General features: G+C 54.1%; 2 protein-coding genes across 2 annotated transcripts; one reads left to right on the forward strand and one right to left on the reverse strand.

Moving 5' to 3' along the window:
* Positions 1-6764: 6764 nt before the first annotated feature.
* APOA4 (apolipoprotein A4) lies at positions 6765-9541 on the reverse strand. The gene is made up of 3 exons (XM_055306604.1): positions 9274-9541; positions 8783-8909; positions 6765-7804 (listed from the first exon to the last, which is right to left on the reverse strand). The coding sequence occupies exons 1-3, from the start codon at positions 9320-9322 to the stop codon at positions 6820-6822; spliced, it is 1161 nt and encodes a 386-aa protein (XP_055162579.1). The 5' UTR covers positions 9323-9541; the 3' UTR covers positions 6765-6819.
* Positions 9542-14108: 4567 nt separating this feature from the next.
* On the forward strand, positions 14109-16688 carry APOC3 (apolipoprotein C3). The gene is made up of 4 exons (XM_055306267.1): positions 14109-14195; positions 14808-14875; positions 15043-15166; positions 16404-16688. Exons 2-4 carry the CDS (start codon positions 14821-14823, stop codon positions 16525-16527), a joined length of 303 nt encoding a protein of 100 aa, XP_055162242.1. The 5' UTR covers positions 14109-14195; positions 14808-14820; the 3' UTR covers positions 16528-16688.
* Positions 16689-17569: the final 881 nt, after the last annotated feature.

Genomic DNA, 17569 nt, shown 5'->3' on the forward strand with positions numbered 1-17569 from the left:
CACTGAATTCACAAAAGTCTTAAGGAATTGTAGCAAATCCGCAGTTAGTCCACATTGCACCCGCGTGTGAATTAGAACTAACCTCCCCATTCTCGAGACATGCTACTGCCGTCTGCCAGAAATATGTCATAATAAATACAATTCCATAATGTCTACAGTGTGAGAAATGTACCCTCAGAGTTGGGCAGTGCACATCGTGTACAGCCATACATAACAGCCCTGAACTCAAGACACCAATTACCATGAAAGTAGAGGTGAATGAAGAGGGTGTTATAAAATATGAAATGTTGGGGATCCCTGGGTGGCTCAGAGGTTTGGCGCCTGCCTTTGGCCCAGGGCGCAATCCTGGAGTCCCGGGCTCAAGTCCCACATCAGGCTCCCGGCATGGAGCCTGCTTCTCCCTCCTCCTATGTCTCTGCCTCTCTCTCTCTCTCTCTCTCTCTCTCTCAATCATAAATAAATAAATAAATCTTTAAAAAATAAAATAAAATATGAAATGTTAGTTGAAATTATTTTTTTAAAAAGTAAAACTTTAGCTCCTTTATCCCTTGGCAGAAGACTAGAGGTTTATTTTTCTGAAAAGGGAAAGACTGAAAAAGAATGCCAGGCAGAGTCGAGAACAGGGTTGCCATACTAGAAATAGAGGGATTAACCCAAAGGATACCCTCTGAATGCTAAACCCCATCCTGCTCCATCCACTCAGCCCCAAGAACACTGGTATCCAGGCCTTTATTCTCCAGGCTGAAAAGTGGGAGAAACTTCTAAAGGACATATGACCAACGCAAAAGGAAATACATAAATTTTTTTACATTAGGGGTTCCCTGACTAAACATTCCAGTGAATCACCCAACAGTGAAGCTCACAGTCAACAAGTACTACCCACGTACTTGGAGCTTCACGTCAGTTTTTAAATCCCCACTCTTAAATTTAAGCAGACAGCAAAGATTACCAGTCATTCGAGGACAGATCCTAACATGAAAGATAGAGACCCAAAACAAACAAACATTTAAAAAAGAACTTGAACAAAACCACAGCTAAGCCATTTAAAAATACCATGAATATCATCAGTTAAATATATTACATTGATCAAACAAGAACAGGATATTATAAAAGAACATTCACAGAATTTTAAAAATCCTCTTGCAAAATAAACATGTGATTGCAGAAACAAACAACTGGATAGAAGATGAAGAAATCTCTCAGAAAGGAGAGCGTTACAGAGCAGGAAGACATAAGAGAAAAGATAGAATTAATTAAAAGGCTTTTCCAGAAATTTCCTGTCGTTGGAAGAGATAAAGAAAAGGCCATGCAATCAGCTTGTAGAAAATTCAGCATTATCTGGTAAAGATGAATATATCCATGCTGTACAACTGAGCATGAGACAAAGATTCATTAAACGAATTGATTTATTCAACAAATATTAATTATGAACCTACTAAGTTCTAGCCATCGTGCTAAGATTGCTCACCCCAAGGCAGCAGTGCAGTATGGCACATCTCTGGCTCAGTTTTGTCCTCAAGGTTTGCAGTTCCATGCAAGGAGTGTCTGAGTAGATTTCCTGTGGGCAAATCATACATATAAAGGTTTTATAATTATTCTGTGGTTCAAAAGAGGAATAAAAATACCAGCAAAGCCATATTGAGAAAGAACAAGCTTAATTTTAATGATCTTTAACAGAGCTGTTCCAAGATAAAATCCATTCTTTGGGAGATGGTAGGTTGGCTGCCAGTGGAGGTGTTCAATACAGGATTCATTCACTCAACAGCTGAGCGGTGACCGTGTACCAGGCACTGTGCGAAGCATGTGCATTAGTTGGCTGTTCTGCATAACAAATCACCCCAAAACTTAACATCTTATGATCTCTCACAGTTCCTGTGGGTGTGTGCCTAGGCTGTGTGGTTCTGGTTCAGGATCTGTCATGAGGTTGCAGGTAGGATGTTGGCTGGGGCTGTAGTCATTCTAAGGCCTGACCTGGCATTTGTTTCCAACGTGGCTCACTCATGTGGCTGGCAAGGAGGGGCTGCTCTTCCTCTCTGTATGGCCCTCTCCACGGGGCTGCTTGAGTGTCCTCACAGCAGAGTAACTGTCTTCCCTCAGAGTCAACGATCCAAGGGAGATCCAAGGCACCAACAGTACCCTTTCTGACCACCCATAGGAGTCATACACCATGACTGCCACAGTAGCCTATTGATCACACAGGTCAGCTCTCTGGCTATGAGAGAGACCATGCAGGGCATGAACCAGAGAGGAGGATTGATCCTGGAGCCATTGGGGAGGCTGGGTACCACAATCTATATACACAATTATGGGCAAAGGAATGGGATACCTGTTAATGTAGAGTTGTGTGTGTGCATTAGCAATGGTGTCAAAGGGTTGGACAGAGAGGAGCACCTGGGTGGCTCAGTGATTGCCCCAGGGTGTGATCCCAGGGTCCTGGGATCGAGTCCCACATCAGGCTCCCCACAGAGAGCCTGCTTTTCCCTCTGCCTATGTCTCTGCTTTTTTGTGTGTCTCTCATGAATTAATGATAAAATCTTTTAAAAAATTGGACAGAGGGGATCCCTGGGTGGCACAGCGGTTTGGCGCCTGCCTTTGGCCCAGGGCGCGATCCTGGAGACCCGGGATCGAATCCCACGTCGGGCTCCCGGTGCATGGAGCCTGTTTCTCCCTCTGCCTGTGTCTCTGCCTCTCTCTCTCTCTCTCTCTCTCTCTCTCTCTCTCTGTGACTATCATAAATAAATAAAATTTAAAAAAAATTTAAGAAAAAAATTGGACAGAGACAAGGTGATTCCCTCCAAGCCTTATGGCCTGCGATCTTGTACATAGGTCCTAGCTCATATCACTCCCTACCACCTCAGAGCCAGTTGCTCGAATCCTCATCCCTCTGATGTGAGCAATGCTGGAGTCTCTCTCTCTCTCTTTTTTTAAAGAATGTTGTTTTTTATTTTTTCCACTCAGTTTAAGTCCCAGAGATCTACTCAATTTGTTTTTTTTTTATTGGAGTTCAATTTGCCAACATATAGCATATCACCCAGTGCTCATCCCGTCAAGTGCCCCCCTCAGTGCCCAACACCCAGTCACCCCAACCCCCCACCCACCACCCTTTCCACTGCCCCTTGTTCGTTTCCCAGAGTTAGGAGTCTCTCATGTTCTGTCTCCCTCTCTGATATTTCCCACTCATTTTCTCTCCTTTCCCCTTTAATCCCCTTTACTATTTTTTATATTCCCCAAATGAATGAGAACATATAATGTTAGTCCTTCTCCGATTGATTTATTTCACTCAGCATAATACCCTCCAGTTCCATCCACGTCAAAGCAAATGGTGGGTATTTGTCATTTCTAATGGCTGAGGAATATTCCATTTACGTAGACCACAGCTTCTTTATCCATTCATCTTTCGATGGACACTGAGGCTCCTTCCACAGTTTGGCTATTGTGGACATTTTTGCTAGAAACATTGGGGTGCAGGTGTCCTGCTGTTTCACTGCATCTGTATCTTTGGGGTAAATCCCCAGCAGTGCAATTGCTGGGTCGTAGGGCAGGTCTATTTTTAACTCTTTGAGGAACCTCCACACAGTTTTCCAGAGGGGCTGCACCAGTTCACATGCCCACCAACAGGAATGCTGGAGTCTCTAACTGTGCTCTTCCATCACTAGCTGCTTATGGTCACACAGCGAGATAACCATGGTTCTGTCCTCCATGCTCTGAGACACAGAAGTCCCCAGATTACCCCACACTAGTTGTTTCTCTCCCCAGAGCATGCCATTGCCTGTGCTCCCCACCCTAGGAACACAGGGTGTCCTATGATAACACCGGGAAAACACAGCATCCCCATACAGGAGCTGCTTTCAACCGAGCTGGGGTAATTCCTCTACAGCAGCAAGGCCCTGGGGTACAGGAGGAGAACAGGCCCCCAGAACCTTCCTTTGCCTTGTTTTCTTTCTTCTCCCTAATCAGGGAAGTTCCATACACCAGACACCTCAGGGGTACTGACCCCTTTGACGTTTTCAGATGACTTCTGACCTTCGAGCTTGCGGGATGAGTGCAGATGTGTGGCTAGTGTCTTGGCCTGGCCCACGTCAGTGCTGGCTGACACTCCTTTGGGGAAACTAACCCATGCCTGTAGAGGAGTCCAGGTCCCCTGAGAAGCTAGAAGTAACTGGGGGAGCTTCAGGCTTGAGATTGGGCTGGGCTCTGGGAGTCCTCCTCGGGGAAATATTGGTGTAGGGATACATCAAGGACCAGGAAACACTCCCTATCCTACACTTGCTGGGGCCCCTAAGTATATGGTTCTTCTGGGTTTAAGTGCTTTGGTCTTGCTATGTGGTAAAGACTGGATCCTGGAGTAGTTCTGAATTACCACACAATCCAGCAATTCCAATTCTGGATATGTACACAGGAAATTGAAAGCAGGGACTTGAGATATTTCTACGCATAACAGCATTGTTCCCAATAGACAAAGGATGGAAACAACCCAAGAGTCCATCGGTGGATGAATGGATATACAGAATGTGGCCTATACATACAGTGGAATATTATAGAGCCTATAAAAAGGATATTTTGGTAAGGCTACAGCATGGGCGAACCTTGAAAGCATCATGCTACATGAAAAAAGCCAGACACAAAAGGGTAAATAATCTCTCATGGAAGGCAGACTTGGGTGCCCACCATCGCTTGATAAGTGAGAAATTCCCCAAACAAAGCAAGGGAGATTCAGAGTCTGGGCAGCCAAAAGCCATGGCATCACCAACAGATCTCTGCCAGGTCAGGGACCCAGGAGACCAGGTGAGAAACCTTGGTGTAGGAGGGAAAAGGCATTCCTCATTCCTCCCTCCTCACCTAATGGGATTAGGGCCATGACAGGACCAGACACTAAGGTCTCCAGGAGTCCCAGAGGCAGTGTGCTTAGCCAGGGGTGCTCAGATGAGGTCTGGGAATATCCCTGAAGCTTCCAGATCCACTCAGAAATCTGCTCACTCTCTGCCCTGCTTCCTTTTAGTGCCTTGTTCTAGTTGGCCCTTGCCCAAAGCCAGCCAGTAAACCTCCAAGTGCATGGTGGGTTGTCAAGGTATCTTTACAGGTAGGTTCCTGCCGTGCTAGGAGGCCAGGTGTGCAGGGGGCAGCAGCTGCCTTACTGACCCGGGGTGTGAGAGTGAGAGCACCTAGGGCCGGGAGGGACGCCGGGGTCTGCATTTGACCAGTTCTGGTGGCCTCATGTTATAGGATGTACCATCTGGTGCAGAGGGGGAAGAGGAGTGAGCACGGAGGGGACACCCCTTACTTTTCCCAGGCATCTGTTGTGCCATGGCCGCAGCCACGGCTGTGTGTGAACAGTTGTTGCACGTGGACCTTGCTTGATTTTGTGCTGAGTGTTTAACATGCACTGTTTCATCAAACACTGCAAAACTCTGCGGGTTGAGCACCTCTGTTATCCCTAGTTTCCAAAACAGGTCAACTCATCTGCCCCAAATCATCCAGTAGTGAGTAGAAAAGCCAAGATCCAAACTCAGGTTTACCTGGTTCCCAAGCATAATCCTGAGCAGTTGCTCAGGCTGACACCAGGAGCAGAGTGGCCTGGCCTGTGGGCCCCCATCCTGGAGCCACTGTGTGAGGGAGGCATGGAGGGATAAAGGGATGGAGGCCCCAGAACATACTCCCTGGGCCTTGCCCCACTAGGGCATGTTCTGGGGTCCTTAAGGAAAACCCTAAAAAGCCTGCACCCCACTCTGGGAAGGAAAGGGGTGCTCAGCTGGACTTGCAGACTTAGCAGTAACGACTGGAATGTCGAGTCATTTGGGACAAAGCTCGAGTTGGCTTTTCTTTGGGGCTCCTTCCTTGAGGAGGTCTCTGAATCTCTGAGGGTTGGGGGAGAAACCACTCCAGCTGCCCACAGCTGGCTGTGCTGAGACTGTTTCGAGTCTAACCCCTCTCTCCCTGCCCCCTACCCCTCTCTTCCTGGCTGGCAACCTCGGCCCTAGACATGCCAACCCCTTCACACAATGTTCCTAGGCAGAGCATCCCAGGGCCCTGCACCTGCTCCACCCTACCTCCCAGGCCTCATCCCTGTCTCTAGGTTGCATTCCAGAACTCTGGATACCATGGGATTAACAGTCAAGGAATTCCTGAAATAAGCATGGGTCAAGTCTATAATGGGCGTGGGATAGGGTGGAATAAACCAAAATTCACATATAAAAACAAATCAAGTTAAAGGCACAGAAGAGCTTATGGAAGGAGGGACAGTCTCTCCACTGCCACTAGCTCTTGAAAGCCAGGCACCAGGTCAGGCCCACCTCTGCAGCTCCCACAGACTGAAGCACCGTGTCAGACCCATGGCTCACAAATTGCTCTTTGGCTCATTGCCTGCTGCCTACAACAGTGACGTGCACGCTGAGGGCATTCGATAAACGTTTGTGGGCTGAGTGAGTGTAACTGGGCTGCGTCTTTTGTCTTTGGGTAACACATGACATCTTTTCCCACCTCCCTTAGAGCACCCTCTCTACCCCCCATCAGCACACCCTGCCCTCGGCCCTCCTGCAATCTCATCTCCCCAGCCCCGGTGTCCCTCCAAGTATCCCCCCTGCACCTGCTAAGCTTTGCTGAGCAGTGGTTTTGCGCCCCCTCGAGTGCACCGAATGAGAAGTCCCCTCGCAACCACACTGGACTAGTTTCTTAGCAGCTTTATTGAGTAGTGAGAGGTAGTCTCATTTTCTACCGGACATACGTCCTCAAGCTTGTGCCAGAACTGCCTTGGGGCAGACGGACAGACAGGTGGCCGGGGAGAGCAGGTGTCCATGGTAGGCCGTGAGCACCATGGACAGCTCAGCTCTCTAAAGGGCCGGCGCTCTGCTCCTGCTCCTGCTCCTGCTCGGGGAGGGCCACAGGCGTGTCCTGGCTCTCTTTCTCCTGGAGGGTGCTGAAAAAAGAGTTGACCTTGTCCCTCAGATCCTTCTCCAGGAAGCTCAGGTGGTCTTCCATATCCCCCGCATAGGGGCCCAGCTTCTGCCTGAGCTCCTCCACCTGCTGCAGCAGGGCTTTGTTGAAGGTCTCGCCGTAGGGCCCCACGTTGCGGCGGAACTCCTCCACCTGCTGGTCCAGGCGGCTGCTCAGCTCGGCCAGAGACTTGTGCAGCCCCGCGGTGTTGTCCTTCAGCTTGCCACGCACGTCCTCAGCCACGGGCGCCAGCCTCTGCCGCAGCTCGTCGGCGTTGGCTGAGATCTTGGCCTTCAGCTCCTCGGCGTTCTTCTTCATCTGGAAGGCCAGCCCCTCGAGCTGGTGGTTGAGCTTCTCCTGGACATCCTGCGCGTAGGGCGCCAGGCTGCGGCGCAGCTCCTCCACGTTCTGGTCGATCTTGACCTTGAGCTCGTCGGTGTAGGGAGTGAGGTGCCCCTTGAGCTCCTCCACGTTCTGGTCGATCTTGGCCTTTAGCTCATCGGCGAAGGGGGTCAGGGAGGAGTGCAGGTCGTCCACGTTCTGGCGCAGCGCGCTCTGCATGCGCTGCGCGTGCGATGTCAGTTGGTTGCGCAGCTGCTCCGCGTGGGTGTTGACCTGGGTGCGCAGCTCCTCCGCGTACGGCCCGAAGCGCTGCTGCAGCTCGCGCATGTTGTCCCCGATCTTCTGGCTCACCTCGCTGGCGTGGGGCAACAGCCGCGCCCGCAGCTCCTCCAGTTCCTTCCGAATCTCTTCCTTTAGCTTCTCCGAGTCTTTGCTCAGGCGTTCGTGCAGCTCCGTGGCAAAGGGCACCAGCTTCTTCTGTAGGTTATCGGTGTAGGTGTTCACTTGCCCCATCTTGTCCTGGAAAAGGGCACTGCAGGGGGAGGACACAAGGGGGCCCCGTTACCCTTGGCATCACAGGCCGGGACCTTGTCCCTTGTGCATGGCTCACCTCCTACACACCTGCCTGAGACAGGTGAGTGTGTGGGGGGGGGGTACTGAGTTCACGGGTAGATCACAGTTTGGGAGAGTGGATGTAATAGACTAAGTTATTACCTTGTATCTCTGACTGTCCCCTGACTTTGAGTCACGTACCCACCTCCAGTAGTTTGCTTTCTGCTCCACCCCACCCCCTAAAGTAAAAAGGGCAGACATCAAAGTCCATCCCAGCTCAAGTGTGCAGTGACATAGATCACATTCATTAATACAGCGTTATGCTCTGGACCTCTTCCAGTCCTTCGGGGATTCAAAATACTGGTTTCCCTGCACTTGCCCACCCTCAGAGGCTGCCCAAATATCCCCACTTGCCTCCCCATGATTTCACAGGGGCCCACCCTTCTGGAATGCTCCCATGAATTTCTCTCCCTCCCTTTCTTCTATGACTCTCAATGCTGAGATGTGGCCCTTGGTCACACTCTGGAAATTTCAAGCAGGAAGATTCCTTAGGGATTATTAGTCCAACCCCTTGAGTGCAAATGTAGATCTCAGATCTGGAGAGGTCAGGGTCACTGGGTGAGTTAGTGGCAGGGCAATAGGTACTCTAAGATCGGGTCTCCTGCCTCTGAGCTCGGCCCTCACCAAGGCACTGCGTGGTCTTTAAGAAGCCCCACCACGGGATCCCTGGGTGGCGCAGCGGTTTAGCGCTTGCCTTTGGCCCAGGGCGCGATCCTGGAGACCCGGGATCAAATCCCACATCGGGCTCCCGGTGCATGGAGCCTGCTTCTCCCTCTGCCTATGTCTCTGCCTCTCTCTCTATCTCTCACTGTGTGCCTATCATAAATAAATAAAATAAAATAAAATAAAATAAAATAATAAAAAAGAAGCCCCACCACCCAAGTTGTGCCACTCTTACTTGAGCTGCTGGGTGAGCTCAGACTGCTGGAGATGTTCCACAGCTTCCTTGGCATTGTTGCTCAGCTGACTGAAGTAGTCCCATACTACAGTGGCCACCTGGTCGGCACTGACCTCAGCCCGGGCACCTAGGCAGAAACAGAGAGTGATTCATGAGGACTTACCTCCTTCCTGGCCACTCTGCATTGACCCTGAGCTGTAGACTGGCTGATGGTGGGCAAACCCGACCACCCATCTCCCCCTCTGCTTCCCTAGTTGAAAGTCACAGGGGCATATAAAAGGGTTGGCACCAGTGCCAGTGGGTAGAGCATCCTGAAGAGGCCAGCCCTCCTATGAACCGAGTGGCAAGTGGGCAGCAGCCTTCTGCATCCAGCTGGGGGATGAGGGCATTTGGAACCGTCCTCTTGCCTGAGCTCTGGACTCTCACCCTGCCCGTACATGGAGCACATGGAGTCTGCCCAAAGGCCCCTTCCAAAGCCAGCTTCTACTCACCGGTGATGGCCACCAGGGACAGGGTCAGAACCACAGCCTTCAGGAACATCCTGGGCTTCTCACTGGGCTGGAGAAGCCTTGTGCTGCACTGGATCTTTCTGGAATCAGATGGGACCAGAGAGCCAGCACCTGTGCTGCTGTCAGAACTGACTCAATCTCAGAGCCAGCCAGACATATAAACCCCATCCCAGGCTGCCTTCCTGCCTCTTTCCCCAATGTGACTCCACGTTGGAAGGTGACACATTCCCAGGAGGCCTCTTGGACTTTCGTGACCCAAGACAACGTGGCAGCAGTCAGAAGAAGCTGTTCTGTGTGTATGCCCCACCCTGTATGGAAGGGAGGGTGGGGAGCCAGGAGCTGTGAGAGAAAGGAGGCCTAGGGAACCCCTGAGCCAGGGACTAATGCCCCAGAGGCCCTGCTGGCAATTCTGGGTCTGAGCCAGATTGGTGGGGGGGCAAAGTTCACATATCCTGTGTCTGCCCCAGGGAAGAGAGCCCTCCTCTCACTCCATCCCCCATGCAGACTCTGTCTCAGAGCACCAGACCCTGGACTGGGACACCTAGAGCCACCATCAGGGATGACAAGCTGAAATCCAGAGCTCTGTCAAAGTGTGCCCAGGAAGCAGGGGCTCTTGCAAGCCTTTGGGCAGATTGGTGGAGAGGGCAGGGTCCTGTATTGTAAGTGGGCTTCCTGTCCCACCACTGCCGAGCTGTGTCACCTGGGCCTTGTGATTCAGCTTGGCCTCACTTGGAGCCTCAGTGTCTCCTTTGAAACATGGGGTTGCTGAGCTTATGTAAATGAGATATTGCTCATGGCATGAATAGCATAATGCCTGGTGCAGAGAAAGCGCTACCAAGTAGTTGCTGTTATTAATAATAATAGTGCTTTCCTGACTTGGACCATGGCAGGAGGTCCAGTAAAATGCTCACCCTTCCAGTGAGAGTTGGCAGGGTCAGGCCAGTCCTCTGGGGCTCCCAGGGAGGGAGGGGCACAACTCAGGGAGAACCGCTAGCCTGGGGCCTGGGGCCTGATTCCTGCCCCCAGCCCGGCCACACCCTGGGCTTGAGCAGTCAGCCTATGCTGAATCCCAGGACCTGAGCCTCTTGGGGGACATCTCCCTGGGGGATGTGGGCGGGGGCCAGGAGGTCTTCTACAGGATTTCTCACCTTCTCTACAAATGAGCTCGTACACACAGTCACAGAAAGCTATCCACCAAGAAAAGAACGCAGCCTGGTCAGCGTGGGTCCCTCTGCTGGACCAGAGCCCCCGCACTGACTACCAGATGAATCCCGTCCTACTGCACTGGGCCTGGCGCGTAGCTGGGCTCCTGGCACCTGCCCTTACGGGTCAGCCCACGTGCGTTAAGCCTGATTCACCAAGCCTCCGTGTTTCATATTCCAGCAGTGGCTGGATGTCTCATGGGATTGAGGACAGCTAAAAGGCCTGCTGCTGCTTGCACCCTGCGGTGTCCCCACACCACCCACGGTCACCTCCAGTGTCAGGGAGCTCCACCTTCATGGAGCGGCTCTTCCCATCTCCTAGTAGCTGGTGAGGGCACAGATTCTGGAGCCAGACTCCCTGGGATTTTGTCTGGGCTCCCTACTTACTGGCCATGTGACTTCAGGGCAGAGCTCCCAATCTCTCTGAGCCCCGGCTGCCTCAGTGAGGCATAGAATGGTACCTGCCTCCTGGGCTGTGAGGATTCAGTGAGACCACCCATGTGGTGCTGGGAGCAATGCCTGACGCACAGTAGGTGCTCATCAAGCACTAGCCACGTCCCAGCCCCGATAGCCTTACATCCCTGCAACACTGGCCATGAGGCTTGCTCCTAGCCCCGAGTTGGGCCCAAGTCCAGCCTGGTGTGAGTACGAAGGTCAGTACTAAGTGACCCCATCCCTTCCCCGGGGGCCAGAGATGAAAAGAGCAATGAGTCACCAAGGACACCTCAGCTACAGTTTGACCTCTTGGACTCACAGTCTGACAGCAACTACCACCAGCATGTGACAGGTGTCTCACTTGCGGGGTGTACACACAATGGGAGTGTCTGCACCTGTCTGAGAGTGTCTGAGAGCATCTGCCATGATGTGTACAGATTCACATAAGTGTGCAAATAAGCCAGCTGTGTGTGGGCACAAAGCTAGGGCACGCGGCTGAGGGACTGGGATGGACTGGTACAGGCCTATGTGAGCAGCCACAGCCACGAGGGGGGTGTGCTGTGTCCTGATGTGTCGTGGGCGGGTGCTACTAACGAATGCATTTATTTCCCAAAGTCAGTGCGCATGTTTTGTACCACCTGTGAATGGATTTGTGCTGGGAGCGGGGAAGAATGAGTGCCCAGTCTCAGAGTGTTCGAGCTGCCGATGGAAGTAGGAGACTCTGCGTCCAGCTGGGCCCCTGGCTCTCTTTGGGCGCAGACGCTGGCTTCTCCAGGTCCTCTGGCTGGCTGGGCTGAATCGGGGCTCCCAGTCCAGCTGACTGGAAGGGGCATGGGTCACAGGGGTTTGGGTGCTAAGCCTCACGCAGACACAAGTAAGCTGAGAGAGCCTCCCCAACCCCAGGGGATCATTTTCGGCCTCCGCTGGTCAAGCCTCCTCCCACCCTCCCCACTCACTTCTGGTTACTCTTTAGATCCAGTCTTGGCCCAGGCCCAGAGCAGTCTCTTCATTCCAGAGGAGCCAATGTGGGAAGGAAAGAGACAATACGGAGGGCCAGGCAGCTTAGGCTGGCCACTGAGAGGGCCCCTTCCAAGACAGCCCCTCCCGCGACCCCCAGAGGGGTCCAGACCTTCAAATGCGCTGAACCCTTTGAAAGAGAAAATAGCCCAGGATTCATGGCAGGCCACGTCCTTGCTGCATGGGCTCGCACACCTGGGTTCTCTACCCGGCTCAGCACCACCGTTCTGGGTCTCTGCCCCCATCTTCTGACCTCCCTGGCCTCAGGGGGCCCATTGCTACAAAGGAGAGAGAGGACAGGTTCCTCCAGGACCTCCACACACAGGCCAAGGGAGTTGGAGGGTCCAGGGCCAAGAGATCCAGCCAGCTCGTTCTAGCAGGCCCTGGGGTTGAGGACTTTGTACTCCAGCCCCCCTGGAATCTGGATTCCCACTGCGGCCTTCACCTCTGGGGCTGAGGGACAGGCCAGAACAGGAGAACTGCCCCGGGCCCAGTTGCTCTCTACCCTCTCCAGTGCTCAGATTTTTTCAGTGACCTAATCAGCTTCCTCCCCACCCCTGTCACCAAAGTCTGCTCAGGAAGAGGTACGGGTGGCTGATAAATCCCCGCGGGTCTCATCTCTCTAAGCTGTTCGGTTTGGTACCCGTGTAGGTATTTGAAGACCTGGATTCTTGTTCCCAGCTCTACGGGTGATTGGCTATGTGTACTTGGGTGCATCTCTACCCCCTTGAGCCTTAAATTTGTTACCTACAAAATGGGGTTCTTAGTATCAACTTCCCAGGAATCTATTTGCATCTTAACAGAACACAAGACTTAAATCAAAGGAATGAATTTCTGATGGAGAAACTTCAAGTCTCAGCCAACAATAAAGAATTTTGAGGGTGGAGCCAGGCCACTTTCCCAGGCCCTGGATTTCATATTGTTGGGTTAGTCACTTCTTCCTGCGAAGATGGTTGCCTGCCAAAAGCCCTATTTCTACATTGGAGGCTCCTCCTGCCTTCAGGCTGTGCTGTCTAGGGATGGACAAGGTGTTTGGGAAGAAGAAAGAGGTTGATCCAGCCCCTTCCATGAACCAGTTGCTTTGTACACATTTCACTTACTCTGCACCACAACTCTTGCTTATCGGCGTTCTATTCCCTTTTCTAAGGGAGGAAAAACTGAGGCTTTGAGATGTCAGGTGGGTCATAGGAGTCAGTGTCAAAGGCAGCATTTAAAGCCAGGATTCCTTGGCTCCCAAGTCTTAGCCTCTCCAATCCTGCTCTCCAGGCTACGGCTCCCAGTGTGGGTCCCGGGACACTTCACCCCGAGAGAGGACTGAGGCCTCTCCTGGACAGCCCCCCACAGAGCTCCCCTGCACCCTCTCTCCACCGGACTGACCAGCCTGCTTTCTTTCAGCTCCCGGGCCAGCCAGGGGGCGATGAGGGCTGAGGTTTCAAGTTTTGGAAACCAAGGCCCAAGGTGAGAGGGCCTCAGTGCTGGAAATGGATCCCGGCTGTCCTAGTTCATGCAAGGCCCCAGCCTTGAGCCGCAGGGAGTGTTATCAGTGGGTCCAGAGGGCAAGGGGTGGTGGGGGTAGGAGGTGGGATGGGGGTTAGGGGGGAGGGGAGGACAAAGGCCTTGGGCTCAGAATAGTGTTTTCTGTTCTCCCACCAACCCCTGCTCTGGGCTCAGCCTGGGGAGGCTCCTGGGGAAGCGGCAAGTAGGACTCAAGTGTGTAAACCCCACACAAGCCCCTGCCCACAGGACTTCTGCGACTTCACTCTAGACAAACCCCTAGCCCATGCTGAGTTCTTTGTTGGGGAGCCTGAGAAGCCCATCCCCTTCTCTGCCCAGCCCCCACTCCCTGTAGGCCTTTCCCAGGGTGTGGGGGTGGGGAGGGATCTGAAAACCATGCATGAAGTGCTGAGAGGGGGCCCGCTTGTCCCCTAATCTCCCCCTATCACTGGCCTCTCCCTGGGGAGCCAGGCCGCTTGGGATAAGTGGGGTTTCCCCAGTCCCTGAGCACCCCCCTGGCCTGCAGGGCAGCAGGAGAGCAGTGTGGGCACTGTGGTGCTCACAGATTTCCCAACTCTCCCAGCAGGCCTGGCTGCATCTGGGCACCCTGCCTCAGGCCAGGATCTAGACTGGTCAGCAGGTGACCTTTGTCCAGCTCACTGAGCCCTCTGTGCCCGCTGTCCTGGAGACCATATAAAACAGGTCAGAAGCCTCTTGCCTGCCTGCTCCATTCATCCCAAGAGGCAGCTGCTCCAGGTAATGCCCCCGGGGAGGAGGGGGAGGGAGGGGGGAGCAGGGGCAGAGGGGGTCCCTGCCTGACTGCCAGCACAGTCTGGGGGAGAGCTCGCTGGAGCCCAGGAAGCCTCAGGGCTGGGGGAGCGGCCCCCTCTTGCAGTTTGCATGCTGGGGGGAAGCGAGGCTCCCGGGAGAAAGCTACATTGTCATGGCCCCGCTGGCACCTGCCCGCTCCGAGGGCACACTTGCCCCTCATCCTGCGTGTGTAGGACTGGAAGGAGCCTTAGAGCCCAGTCCCACCCCAGCCAGGCAAACTGAGGCCTGGACAGGGCCAGAGGGCTACCCCAAGTCCCCCCACGTGTCAGTGGCAAGAACTAGGCCAGAACCCGGTGGGGGGGGCCTGAGGGGGTCTCGATCCCCCATCTGGCGGGTTTTCTGCTCTGTCCCCAGCCTGGCTCTGCCCTGGCCCCGCCTGAAAGCCCTGCGTCTCCCACATTCGCTGGCAGCAGGCCCTTGCTCCTCTGGCCTGACCCAGCTCAGAACCCAGCGGAGGGGCCACGCCACTTCCCCAGGGAGGGTCCGGAGGCAGAGGGGCAGGGGTCAGGGTGCCCCTCACAAGGCTCTTCCCCGCAGGAACAGAGGTGCCATGCAGCCCCGGGTCCTCCTCGTCGCTGCCCTCCTGGCGCTCCTGGCCTCCGCCCGTAAGCAGCTCATGGGGACAGGGCTAGGGACGGGGGGGGGGGGGGGGGGGGGACAGGGGGGGGGACCCTTGGGAATGGCTTGAGGATCCTGGGCCCCGGGGGGTGGCAGGCAGAGCCAAGGGCTCCCCAGAGGCGGATCCACCCACTTGGCCCTGCTCTCCCAACAGGAGCCCTGGAGGACGAGGACCCCTCCCTCCTGGGCCTTATGCAGGGTTACATGCAGCACGCCACCAAGACGGCCCAGGACACGCTGACCAGCGTGCAGGAGTCCCAGGTGGCGCAGCGGGCCAGGTATGCCCTCACCTCTCCGCACCAGGGCCGGCTCCCCGGACCTCCCTGCCCCCACCCCAGGGGGCCCAGCCCCTCTCTAAGCCTCCAGGCTCTGCCCCGGGGTCCCTCCAGGGCTCTCGCTGCCAGCAGGAGAGGGCAAAAGCCAGGGCACCCTCCGTACCTCCTCCTGCCCCTCCTCCCTCCCTGGGCCTCCTTGCTCCTGCAGCACCCTGCCCAGCTCTGAGGAAGGCCATGTTGACTCTTGCTTCCATCCTCCTTTACTGCTGGAGGTGGGTTGAGAGGCTCCATCCAACCCAGTTTCAGCTGGTGTGTGTGTGTGTGTGTGTGTGTGTGTGTGTGTGTGTGTTTTAGCCTGTGCCAAGCCCTGGGGCCAGTGTGAGCAGATGTCCATCGTTCCTCTCCCACCCTGCCTTGCTTTCTAGTCCTCTCTTCTCCCAAGCTCCCGCCCCCACGTCCAGGCCACCCTGGGTGGGGCGGGGGGGAGTCACCAGCATTTACCTAGCTGAGGCAGTCACAGACCCTCATGGTCCTCAGAACTGGCTGCGGAGTAGGTGTTATTTTTGCCATTTTGCAGATGAGAAAATCAAGGCTCAGAGAGGTTAAATGACTTGCCCCAGGTCGCACAGCTAATTCATCTTCTGATGATTTTCTTTTTTGAAGATTTTATTTATTTATTTATTTATTTATTTATTTATTTATTTATTTATTCATGAGAGACACAGGCAGAGGGAGAAGCAGGCTGCATGCAGGGAGCCCAACATGGGACTCGATCCCGAGTCTCCAGGATCACGCCCTGGGCCGAAGGCGGTGCTAGAGCCCTGAGCCACCCAGGCTGCCCTCTGATGATTTTCCAAATGACAGACCACTTCCCACTGCGCCACCCCACATAGAGCCACTGGGCTGTGCAATCCTCGCGGGCATCATTTGCCTAGAACAGAATGACAGCCCTAGAACAGAATGGTGGCCTGCCGCGCCTCTCGTCTCCAGCTCGCTTCAGACCCAGGCTGGCCCAAAGGGCTGCCCCAGCCTGGAGAGACTAGGGTCCTGTCACCCCCTTCAGCATCTCTTCTGCCTGGAGTGGCAGCTGAGAGCGTCCCCATCTGCGGTCTCAGGGGCGTTGCTGGGTGAGATTAGAGGGTTGGAGGAGAGGCAGTGGGATCTGATGGGGGCCCCCACTGCCTTCAGATGAGCTCTCACCCCTACCTCCATCACTTCCCCTCACTGATTTAACCCCCAGGGGCTGGATGACCGATAGCTTCAGTTCCCTGAAAGACTACTGGAGCACGTTTAAGGGCAAGTTCACTGGGTTCTGGGATTCAGCCTCTGAGGCCACACCAACTCCAGCCTCTGATGCCTTCTGAGACCTCGAAACCCCAAGTCTTCCTGCCCACCCACCCTGCCAGCATCTTGAGCAGTCCCGAAAGTCACTTGAAAGTGACAACATTCTCACCTCCCACCCCGCCCCAGAGCTGGCCCACCCCTAAGCTTGCTGTCTTCCCAATAAAGCTGGATGAGAAGTTGCCGTGAGTGGGACGTTCCACACGCGCCATGTACGTTTGGGCGTGGAAATGGGCCAGGGCTCATCTGTGGGTGGGCACTGGGCGACTCCAACTCAGGCAGGCCTGGGGCAGTGCCTGACCCGCCTCTCAGTAGTTGGGTGCTGTCTGGGCCCAGCTGTAAGGTAGGATAACTGCCCCCACAGGTTTGTACGGAGGAGCAAGTGGGGTAACAGGTTTGACAATACTTTGATGAACTACCAAATGCTGTACAAAATGACTTAAGTGTGTGAGCTGTGCCAGGCACCGTGCCCGGCCTTGTTAGATCATCATCAAGGTTGGGACTCTGCTGTGTGTGCACCAAACTTACAGAGGTGGCCTGTGCTACCTATGCCCTGGGCCTCTCCACTGTACTTCAGGGAGGGGGGCCAATGGGGAGTGGTTGGAGGAAGACACAACTCGATTCTGGCCTTGGCTCCATTATTTTATATCAGCCTCAGTTTCCTATCTATAAAGTGGGTGCAACAATACAACCTCCATTGCAGGTTTGTTGAATGAATGAACGAAAGAGGTAAGACTGTGCACAACACCCAGCACATCAAAGTACCTGGCAAATGGTCATCATCGTTGCTACAAGCTGAGCTGAAATCCCCCCTGGGACCAGAATTGGAGTTGGGGGGGATCCGGTGTCCCGGGAGCTAAGAAGGGACCCAAAGTTACCCAAGAGAGGCTGTTTCCCTCGTGTCCCCACCACCCAGCAGATGTTCATATCAGGGAGTCCCAGAACCGCAGGCTGCCTGAGCAGCCCCCAGCTCTTCTGATGGTAAAACTGAGGCTTGGAAAGATGAAGGCCCTTGCCCAGTGTCATGGAGTCAGCAAATGACAGAGCCGGACCTCAAGCCCAGGT

This window comes from Nyctereutes procyonoides, unplaced genomic scaffold, assembly GCF_905146905.1.
Source record: "Nyctereutes procyonoides isolate TBG_1078 unplaced genomic scaffold, NYPRO_anot_genome, whole genome shotgun sequence".
NCBI lineage: Eukaryota > Metazoa > Chordata > Mammalia > Carnivora > Canidae > Nyctereutes > Nyctereutes procyonoides.

Bases quoted from the DNA above. Each gene is read 5' to 3' on its own strand.
- APOC3 (XM_055306267.1), top strand. From the start codon at position 14,821: ATGCAGCCCCGGGTCCTCCTCGTCGCTGCCCTCCTGGCGCTCCTGGCC. The intron at 14,876-15,042 runs GTAAGCAGCTCA...CTCTCCCAACAG, and splicing joins GGCGCTCCTGGCCTCCGCCC to GAGCCCTGGAGGACGAGGAC. The intron at 15,167-16,403 runs GTATGCCCTCAC...TTTAACCCCCAG, and splicing joins CAGGTGGCGCAGCGGGCCAG to GGGCTGGATGACCGATAGCT.
- APOA4 (XM_055306604.1), bottom strand. From the start codon at position 9,322: ATGTTCCTGAAGGCTGTGGTTCTGACCCTGTCCCTGGTGGCCATCACC. The intron at 8,910-9,273 runs GTGAGTAGAAGC...GTTTCTGCCTAG, and splicing joins GTCCCTGGTGGCCATCACCG to GTGCCCGGGCTGAGGTCAGT. The intron at 7,805-8,782 runs GTAAGAGTGGCA...CTCCCCCTGCAG, and splicing joins GAGCTCACCCAGCAGCTCAA to TGCCCTTTTCCAGGACAAGA.